Source organism: Hylobates moloch, unplaced genomic scaffold (assembly GCF_009828535.3).
Source record: "Hylobates moloch isolate HMO894 unplaced genomic scaffold, HMol_V3 SCAFFOLD_2, whole genome shotgun sequence".
Classification (NCBI taxonomy): Eukaryota; Metazoa; Chordata; class Mammalia; order Primates; family Hylobatidae; genus Hylobates; species Hylobates moloch.
Window position 1 is genome coordinate 62,141,705 of NW_026652277.1, and position 11,338 is coordinate 62,153,042.

Genomic DNA, 11,338 nt, shown 5'->3' on the forward strand with positions numbered 1-11,338 from the left:
CCTATAAAATGCCAAGTGCAGCACCCAGATGAAGCAGCTGATACGCTGCATATGCAAGCCATGCGGGACTGGCTTTATGATAGCTGGCATATTCACCCACTGAATATCCCTATTATCCAGTCGTGGTAAATGCTGGGGTTAAGAGGGCTTGTTTTACATGGGCACTCAAGGTGACATTACTCCTGCAGAATCATACAACCATTTGAGAAGACTTATCATGAAGGACTTTGCTGTCCCTTGTGAGTCTTACAGATTCTTAATAAAACATCATCAGGATATGGCTGGGCACAGTGGCTCATGCCTGTAATCCCAGCACTTTGGGAGGCCCAGGTGGGCAGATCACCTGAGGTCAGGAGTTCGAGACCAGCCCAGCCAACATGGTGAAACCCTGTCTCCACCAGAAAAAAAAAAACGAAACAAAACAACAACAAAAAAAACCAAAAACAAGAAACAAAACAAAATGAAACAAAACAAAACAAAAAACAAAAATTAGCCAGGTGTGGTGGTGGGCACCTGTAATCCCAGCCATGCAGGAGGCTGAGGCAGGAGAATCTCCTGAACCCGGGAGGTGGAGGTTGCAGTGAGCCAAGACCACGCCATTGCACTTCAGCCTGAGTGACAAGAGCGAAACTCTGTCTCAAACAACAACAACAACAAGCAAGCAATCGAAAAGCATTAGAATAAGAAGTAAATGCAGTAAATGGAACTTGGAACCAAAAGCCATACAAGAAATCAGTGAAACCAAAAGTTAGTTTTTTCAAGCGATAAATGAGATCAATACACTGCCAGCTAGATTAATAAGAAAAAATAAAAGACAATATTCAAATAAGAACCAACAGAAATGACAAAGGTGACTTTACAACTGAGTCCGCAGAATTGCAAAGATCCTTAGAGACAATTATGATCACCTCTATGCACACAACTAGTAAACCAAGCAGAAATGAATAAGTTCCTAGAAACAGACAATCTCTCAAGATTGAACCAGGAAGAAATGGATACCTGGAACAGACAAATATTGAGTTTAATTATTGAGTCAGTAATTCAAAACCTACCAATCAAAAAAAAAAAAAAAAAAAAAAAGCCCTGTACCACATGGATTCACAGCTTAATTCGACCAGACATACTGAGAGCTGGTATCAATTATACTAAAACTTTTCCAAAAAATTGAGGAGGAGAGATTCCTCCCTAACTCATCTGTTAAGCTAGAATCACTGCAGTAGCAAAACCTGGCAAAGACACACACACGCACACACACACACACACAAGAAAACTACAGGACAATATACTCGATGCACATAGATGCAAAATCCTCACCAAAATATTAGCAAACCAATACCAACAGCACATCGAAAAGTTAATTCACCATTGTCAAGTAGGCTTCATTCCAGAGATGCAAGATTGGTTCACCATACATAAATCAATAAATGTGATTTGCCACATAAACAGAAGTAAAAGCAAAAACCATATAATCTTAACAGATGCAGAAAGAACTTTTGATAAAACTCAACGTTCCTTCATGATAAAAACCCTTAACGATCTAGACATCAAAGGAACATATCTCGAAATAAGAAGAACTAGCTGTGACAAACCCACGGCCATCATCATGCTGAATGGGTGAAAACGAGAAGCATTCACCTTGAGAACTGGAGCAAGACAAGGATGTCCAATCACACCACTCCTATTCAACATAATATTGAAAGAAATAGAAAGAGCTATCAACAAGATACAGTAATAAAAAACTAGGAAAAGTGGAAGTCAAATTCTCTCTCTTCATGGAAATTTGATTCAATACCTATAAAACCCTAAAGGCTCTGCCAAAAGACTCCTGGAACTGATAAACCACTTCAGTCCAGTTTCAGGAAACAAAATTAATGGACACAGATCAGTAGCATTTCTATTCATGAACAACACGCGAGGTGCCAAATCAAGAACACAATCTCATTTACAATAGCCACACACACAAAAAATAAAACCATATAAATACATGTAACCAAGGAGATGAAAGATTTCTACGGGGAGAACTACAAAACATTGTTGAAAGAATTCACAGAAGACACAAACAAATGGAAAACATTCCACGCTCATGGATTAGAAGAATCAATATCATTAAAATGGCTACACTGTCCAAAACAATATACAGATTCAATGCCACTCCTGTGAAATTACCATCAGTTTACACAAGAGTGGGAAAACTATTCTACAACTCATATGTAACCAAAAATTCACAATGGATTTGTACTTGTTATTTCTTCTGCTTGAAAATGTCTTTCTTCATACTCACGCCCATATTTAAATTATATCTTTTCTAAAAGGTCACCTATACCAGAGAGGTTATCCTTGACTATCCTCCTTGAGGCTGCCTCTATATCCTAGTCCTGCTTTACACTTCTTTAGCACACTTGTTATTGCCCAAGTCATGCGTTATTTGTTTACTTTTTGTCTGCATCTCCCAATTGCAATGTAAAAGCTCTGACAACAGGGCTCTGACTCTTTTTCTGTGACCGCAGCATCTAGAACAGTATCTGACAGCTGGTATCACTCAATAAATTTTTGTTCAATGGCTCTATTGACAAACCGATAGAGAGCAATAGATGATTTGTGCTCTGAGTGCCTGCCTACTGCTGTGGAGTGACATGGGGGTTATCTTCTGGACTGTAGGGCCTGAGATAAGAAATGTGGGAATGTACAAGGCTAAGAAATGTGCTGTGGCAAAGGACACCAGAGACAAATCAAATGTTCGCATCAGTAGGTCTAGTAATCTAGATGTGATTGAGGACCATATGTTTGTAAGACAAAATGAATATAACATGCTAAATTAAAAATAATCATTTCAAAAGAGCTATGGTATAAAGTACTACAGTCAGTGCTACTCAAACTGGGAAAATGCAGTGAAGAAAGAAATCTTTATATATGTAAATATAAAAAAGACAAATAAAGAGCATACACATAATAATGTGCTTGAAATTTATTGATTTTGGAGAGGAATGAATTTCTATTATTCAGAAACAGCAGTGAAAACAGCTTAACAGTTTAAATTGCAAGTATCTAATCAAATGATAATTAGGAAGGGAAGTATCATGAAACACAGAATTCACTAAATCATGGTCATTCTTTTATTCTTCATTGCCTTATGATAATTCTTCAGAAAGCAGTGGTAGTGTGACGCGGTATGATGAATCAGAATAAATGAGTAAAAAGTGAATTTGCCAGTCAAACCTGTGAAGAAAAAGAAAACAACACTTTATCTCCGAAATTGATACTCCTGTAAATAAGTTTATACTCTTCCTGGCAGAAAGTATGTATTTATAGATAGTTTTATTTATTATAATGCAGGGACCAAAATGATATTTGAGATAGAGTAGACAATTAAATACTCATTAAGTGGGTATTGGAATAAATAAAAATTATTCAGCATCTGCAACTTTAAATTTTTCTTAAGGTTTTCCATCATCATCTTATTTTATTCTACCACTTAAATATAGCCTATACATTTCATCTATCTCCCTCAAGTAATATTTTAACTATATCCTCCCGTGATTAAATGTCATCTAACGTCTGGAGGACCAAGATCAGGCTTTTCCTGATATCACAAAGAGCAGGAATTCAATATGAATAAAATGTCCCAATGCATTAAAAAAAATTTGACACCTTTTGAACTATTTCAGCTTTGAATTGTAGAACAGTACTCTTTTATCTCCAAAATATTGCTTTATTTTGAAGTGTAATCTTTAGTATCTCATAGATTTTGGAACATTTTATGCTGTGAATATAGATAAATAAAACTGACTTTATACAAAGGAAATTGTTACCATTTCCTGTTTCCTTGAAAATTCCCATCTCCTTGTTGATGTTAGATTAGTAATTCCTATAGCAATTGCTAATTAGAATTACTTAGGCATAAAATGTAAACTTTTTATGAGTTCCCAGATGGTGGTTGTGCAGCTTCTCCAAAGATTACATTTTAGGACAGAAAACTTCAAATAACATCCATGTACAGAGTTAGTGGCAGAGAAGCCCATGACCACAACCATACACCTTCCAGAACAAGGGCTTCTATAGAATGTCTCTCAATAGTCTTTCCAATTCTATAAAAAGCTTAAGTATTATTATAATATGTATTTGTCAATTAGAAAACTGAGGTTTGGAGAAGATTAGGAATAGTTCAAGGTCATGAAACTAGTTGTCAGGGTCAGGATACAAATGTTAGGGGTTCCCCTACCCAGAACTCAGCGTCTTCACACTAGTGAACAGAAGCTTTCCCTCGGAGGCATTTTATTTTATTTCATTTTATTTTTTTATTTTACTTTAAGTTCTAGAATACCTGTGCAGAACATGCAGATTTGTTACATAGGTGTATGTGTGCCGTGGTGGTTTGCTGCACCTATTGATCAGTCCTCTAAGTTACCTTCCCTTACCCCCTACCCTCCATCCCTGGTTTGTGTTGTCCCCTCCCTGTCTCCATATGTTCTCACTGTTCAGCTCCCACTTATGAGTGAGACCATGTGCTGCTTCGTTTCTGTTCCTGTGTTAGTTTGCTGAGGAAGATGGCTTCCAGCTTCATCCATGTCCCTGCAAAGGACAGGATCTCATTCGTTTGTATGGCTGCATAGTATTCCGTGGTGTATATGTACTACATTTTCTTTATCCAGTCTATCATTATGGTCATTTGGGTTGGTTCCATGTCTTTGCTAGTGTAAATAGTGCTGCAATAAACATATGTAGGCATATGTCTTTATAGTAGAATGATTTACGTTCCTTTGGGTATATACACAGTCATGGGATTGCTGCATCAAATGGTATTTCTGGTTCTAGATCCTTGAGGAATCACCATACTGTCTTCCACAATGGTTGAACTAATTTACATTCTCACACACAGTGTAAAAGTGTTCTTGTCTCTCCACAGCAACACCTGCATCTATTGTTTCTTGACTTTTTAATAATCACCATTCTGACTTGTAGTGAGATGGTATCTCATTGTGATTTTTATTTGCATTTCTCTAATGATCAGTGATGATAAGCTTCTTTTCATGTTTGTTGGCTGCATGAGTGTCTTCTTCTGAGAACTATCTGTTCATGTCCTTTGCCCACTTTTAGATGAGGTTGTTTGTTTTTGTCTTGTAAGTTTAAGTTCCTTGTAGATTCTGGATATTAGAGATTGACAGATGAGTAGATTGCAAACATTTTCTCCCATTCTCTAGGTTGCTTGTTCACTCTGATGATAGTTTCTTTTGTTGTGCAGAAGCTTTTTAGTTTAATTAGATCCCATTTGTCAATTTTGGCTTTTGTTGCAATTGCTTTTGGCATTTTTTTTTTTTGAGACGGAGTCTCGCTCTGTCGCCCAGGCTGGAGTGCAGTGGCGCGATCTCGGCTCACTGCAAGCTCCGCCTCCCGGGTTCACGCCATTCTCCTGCCTCAGCCTCTCCGAGTAGCTGGGAATACAGGCGCCCGCCACCACGCCCGGCTAATTTTTTGTATTTTTAGTAGAGACGGGGTTTCACCGTGGTCTCGATCTCCTGACCTCGTGATCCGCCCGCCTTGGCCTCCCAAAGTGCTGGGATTACAAGCGTGAGCCACCGCGCCCGGCCCTGCTTTTGGCATTTTTTACATGAAGTCTTTGCCAATGGCTATGTCCTGAATGGTATCAACTAAGTTTTCTTCCTAGGTTTTCATGGTTTGCGGTATTACGTTTACGTTTTTAATCCATCTTGAGTTAATTTTTGTATAAGGTGTAAGAAAGGGGTCCAGTTTCGGTTTTCTGCATATGGCTACCCAGTTTTCTCAGCATAATTTATTAAATAGGAGATCCTTTCCTGATTACTTGTTTTTGTCAGGTTTGTTGACTATCAGATGGCAAGCAGAGACCCAAATCATGAATGAACTCCCATTCACAATTGCTACAAAGAGAGTAAAATACCTAGAAATACAGCTAACAAAGGATGTGAAGGACCTCTTCAAGGAGAACTACAAACCACTGCTCACGGAAATAAGAAAGGATACAAACAAATGGAAAAACATTCCATTCTCATGGATAAGAAAAATCATTATCATGAAAATGGCCATACTGATAAAAGTAATTTATAGATTCAATGCTATTCCCATCAAACGACCATTGAGATTCTTCACAGAATTAGAAATAACTACTTTAAATTTCATATGGATCCAAAGAAAAGCTCATATACCCAAGAGAATTGTAAGCAAAAGAACAAAGCTGAAGGTGTCATGCTACTTGACTTCAAACTATACTACAAAGCTACAGTTACCAAAACAGCATGGTACTGCTACCAAAACAGACATATAGACCAATGGAACAGAACAGAGACCTCAGAAATAACACCACACATCTGCAGCTTCAGAAGCATTTATATAAATCAATATACTTCAAGGAGCTAACCCATGCTACATTTCTTAAACTGGAATGGTTGTTGGCTTATGGCTTTTTTTTTTTTTTTTAAACTGTCAGTGTTGACACTTCTAGAAAGACTAGTAACTAGAGTCAGCTTACCTCTATAGTCATGCCCCATGATTACTAAGGATATCAATTGTGATACAGATAATTTCATCTATAGTATCCATAAAATGGGTATTCTTGATGTGAATGATGCTTTTCCTGCATACACACAAAAGGAGAGAGCAAATTGCAGAGAATAGAGAATGACAGTACAAGTGTTTCTCAAAAACTGTCATTAAAAGCTTAGGTTGTTAAAATTGTTAAGACCTTGTATTTTATCTACATAAACGTTTTCAAACTTTTACATTTTTCTTTTTTATCAGAAAAATGTTTAAAAGTAGGTAAAAATGATAAAGCATTTACTGTTTGTTGATATTTTTGTGACAATAGTACAGGTGGAAACACTGATTATAGGTAACCTCTCTAGTCAGGGTTCAAATCTTCTTTAAAATAATACCTCCAAGCTACTATTTTGCTCACTATTGAGTATTATGGAAAGGATTAAGTTACTGTTTCCAACTTAGGTGGTGCTTCTTAATGTCATTCCTTTAGTGATCTTACTTTCCTTTACAACTCCTACATTCTTTCATACCCACTGCTGTTAACACAAACAGTCTTCATCCCTTTTTATGCATCTTTTTACTTGGTGCTTTTTTAACATGTCTACTTGCTATGTTAGTAAGGAGAACTTTAGAACCCAGATTCATATTGATATTACAGGTCAAAATAATATGAGACTTTACATACAGTGAGAAAAATGTTAGAGAAATACAATTTTCTGTCTAATTTAGCACAGTCAGTTTAATTTAAAGACTGTATCATCCTCAAAAATTCAGAAGGTAGAAACTTACCACATTACATGAGTAGCCTCTATGCTTTATTAAGCATATGTTATATTTAATAGAATTAGGATTTCAACTATTCTTTAGGTCAATGTAATTATTTACAGGACAAACATAAGTTCTCAGAGAATAATTGACAATTGACTTATTTCAGGTGGAATTGAGTTTCTGTTGAAATGCTTTTAGGGCACAAGATATTTGTGACTTTTTGCCTTTGCATCATAAATAAATGAAATCAATGAGCACTTTAGCGATTAATGATATAGATATATTTGAGAGACAACTATTGATTCTTCTAGGAGAATAAATAGAGAGGAAAACTTATTTAGAGTGCACATTATCAGAAGAACACTTACATGGAATTTTCTTCTATGCTCATGATGTCTCTATGAAATAAAAAGAAAAGATTAAAAATTCAATATATGATTAATTATCAAGTTTTCCACTAAATGAAAATGTCTTACCTTTTCATGTGAATCAGCTCTCTTGGAAAAAAAGAAAATGAGAACATAATTAATGTTTTAATTTTATAATTCAAGAGTAAGTATAAATATTGACTTAGCCACATTTATGATTAAACAGAATGGAGGCATTCTTTGGTTGATGACAAACTAAATTAGTTATTTTAGCTTTATGACATCTTTAAAATGAGTGAAGGGTAAATGCTATAATTAATGTGCTATATTCAAATATCAACTCATTTTGGTTTATATATCTTTTTTATGTAAGGCAGGAAAAGTCTATCACTGGTGAATAAGAGAGTGAAAACTGAAAAGTGAAACACTGGATTGTTTTTTATATGAATATGTTCTGTGTAGCTCAAAAGCTACCAACACACAAATATTTTATTTGCTGATAGAGACAGGCATTATGCTTTACTCTGTTCTTCTTATTTCTTTATTTTTCTACTGCTATCCTTTTATAATAAAATCACGTGATAAACTGTGACATCATAACCAATTCAGTTTTTGAAACATTCATTAGAATTTAGTGGATAGTTTGGAGTATTATTATTCTTTTGTGACCAATTTTCTATTAACTTCATAGAAAGAGGAGGAGGAGGAGGAGGAGGAGGAAGAGGAGGAGGTGGAAGTAGAGAAGGAGAAAGAGCTCCAGAGAGGTCAAGTGCTTTTCCTACTAATACACAGTAGTAAATGACAATAGATCTGGGAACTCATGACACTTGATAAATATAGAGATTTGTTTTATGGTTGAAAATAGGCAGCTTTATTTTAGGAAGATTAAATAATTGTATGCTGACTTTAAGAGTTAGGTTGTGCAAGAAATGACTTGAAAATTCCTATTTTGACACCCTCTAATACTTGGGTTCCATTGAAGTGCACCTTGTTCTTTCCTCAGATTTCTAACTTCAGATGGTCTAGAGCTTTTCACATTTAAAGATACTTTCACAGATCTCAGTTCCACATATTTAAAAAGCTCGCTAAATTTTCTTTTACTTTTACATTCAAGTAATTGTACTTGAGTGTTTGTAGGTATGTAATGAATATCTATTCCAAGTCCTTAAAGAACTTATATAAGTTAATTCAAAGAAACTCCTTGTAGGGAAATATTAAAGCTTATAAAGCTGTATTGAGGTCAACATGAGTATATGCCAGAACACAAGGAATAAGAGAGACACTTGGGATAAGTACTGAGAACGTAGTCTTTAAAATTTCCAGATATACTTACAGTCATGGAAATCATGAGAGCCAAGATTAAAGCAAAGACAAAAAACTTCATAGTTGGCTGAGTCCTATAAAATCATACATGAAAAATCAGTAATCACATTCTTTCATGCATTCATTCATCAAACTTCTATTGATGATACTATGCTTCAAGGCATTGGGAGACATGCTCTGTTTTCCAGGCTGGAGTGCAGGGGCATGAGGACAGATCACTGCAGCCTGGACCATCTGGGCTCAAGCCATCCTCCCACCTTAGCCTCCCTAGTCCCCCTTGTAGCTGGAAATACAAGTGTGTGCCACCATACCCAGCGAATTTTTTCTTTCTTTTTTTTTTTTTTTTTTTTGTAGTAGAGAATGTTTTTAGTCTCCCTATATTTCCCAGGCAGTTCTGAAACTTCTGGGCTCTGGGAATCTTCCTGCCTTGTCTTTTCAAAATGCTTGGATTATAGGTGTGATCCCTAGGCATGGCCTCATGAATTGATAAGTAAAGGTGAGTGCTCTGATTTGGAAATATTAATATGCTAATGAAAGACACAAACGGACATGTTAAACAGACCAAGAGGATGGGAGTAAGAAGGTAGCGAAGAAAGGCAAGCTTGAGTTGGATTACGTGGAATGAGTAAAGGGAGGTGTTGGGAGCCTATAAAGAGATAAAACGGAGAGGAAAGCATGTTAAAAATGCAAACAGTTCAACACGTAGGGAGGACAAAACTGGAGAAAAGATGACCACTTAGGTTGTTGTGACATTTCAGGGCACTTATATAATGACATTAAGAATGCTAATTAAGATGCAGTGTAAAGAGATATTAAGAAAGTAGAATGACAAGCAATGGAGACTGGCTTTATAATAAAGTCAGGGACTATGAACCAGAGTTCTATTAGAGAATCCGCAGATGGTGTAACCCTGAGATTAGAACATTAATGATATTGGGTAGACAAAAATAAAATGAAGAGAATTCACAGGGAAAATGTTTGTAGCTACTTTGAGAAGTTGCATTGGTGAAGATTATTTAACATTTCAAATAATATTATTCAACAAAGCCTCATCTGGGACTCTGATATGTTTTTATAATTATGTATTTGCAAGTGAATCCAGTTCCCTTGCAGATATAAAAAAGTAAAGCAGATTACTTATTTCTAAATTACAAACATGTAAATAAAAGCACTTCCATTGGAAAATACAGTTACCACAAGACTTAAAGTTACATGGCATTTTTGGCTGTTAATTGCAGCTATAAAGTAATTCATTAATAGGTAATTTTAAAATTTTTTTCTAATCTCTTTTATCTGTCATTTGTGATATAAAATTACAGTAACATTTTTCATCTAATTATAATAAAATGTCCTGCTCTTAAACAGCCCTACATCTCTATCATGGAAAGCAGAACCCATGATTTATGGCATTTAACATATTATTTATTCGTTCATTTTGCTTCATTCATTTAAATGGAAACTTCTACTATAGGACTAACTATACAAATTATGTATTTTGAAGTTTTTCTATTACCTAATATATAAATCCTACTACAACTCTTTTTATGAAACAAAAGGCATGAGAATTTTACTGTTGTCAATTCTGTTGCAAGTACAAAATAAAAAAAGGGTTCTAAGAAATTGGTCTTCTTTTACTAACACGTAAACTGATAGATAAAAGAACATAGATAATCAATATATAATTAATGGTTTTGAAAAACATATTTCCCAAGTAACACAATAATAAAAATTCGGAACAGTAAACTCTTTCTTTTCTGCCGTAACACAAATGAATGAAAATGAGTTAAACAAATTAGTAAGATTGAGATGACTAACTCTTATACAGTATATGCTTTGCATTATAACAGAACTGTTTTAAATGATGGAAAGGTCAATTAAAAAGTAATAAAATAGTTTCCTATTAAGAAGGAAGTAAATTTTTAAAAATAAACTTTTATAATAATACATTTACCAAGAGAGAATTTATCAGTATCTTCTTGTAAAATTTGAACTTCTGCTTTAAGTTAAAAGTAGAATTAATCATTAAGAAAGTAGATATGAGGTATCTAGATAAGGAAATAAAAAGAGTTAATTGAGGTCCCACCAACAGAGAGGATGCAATACATTGCCATATTCCACATTATTTACTTTGCATGATGACTGCTGGTGTTAATTCATAGGAATTGAGAACTGGAAGTCATCTTCAGATCCCGATTACAAAATTTTTATACATTACAGCATCAGGGCAAATAGCTAATGCATGTGGGGCTTAAAACCTAGATGATGGGTTGATAGGTGCAGCAAACCACCATGGCACACGTTTACCAATGCAACAAATCTGCACGTTCTGCACATGTGTCCCAGAACTTAAAGTAAAATAAGAAAGTAAA

At 35.2% G+C, this 11,338-nt stretch overlaps 1 protein-coding gene across 1 annotated transcript; it reads right to left on the reverse strand.

The window, feature by feature from the left end:
- Nucleotides 1-3,159: 3,159 nt before the first annotated feature.
- On the reverse strand, nucleotides 3,160-9,030 carry LOC116467207 (histatin-1-like). Its single transcript, XM_032150770.2, has 5 exons — nucleotides 8,980-9,030; nucleotides 7,755-7,775; nucleotides 7,647-7,676; nucleotides 6,503-6,607; nucleotides 3,160-3,216 (listed from the first exon to the last, which is right to left on the reverse strand). Exons 1-4 carry the CDS (start codon nucleotides 9,028-9,030, stop codon nucleotides 6,557-6,559), a joined length of 153 nt encoding a protein of 50 aa, XP_032006661.1. The 3' UTR covers nucleotides 3,160-3,216; nucleotides 6,503-6,556.
- Between the last annotated feature and the right edge of the window lie 2,308 nt (nucleotides 9,031-11,338).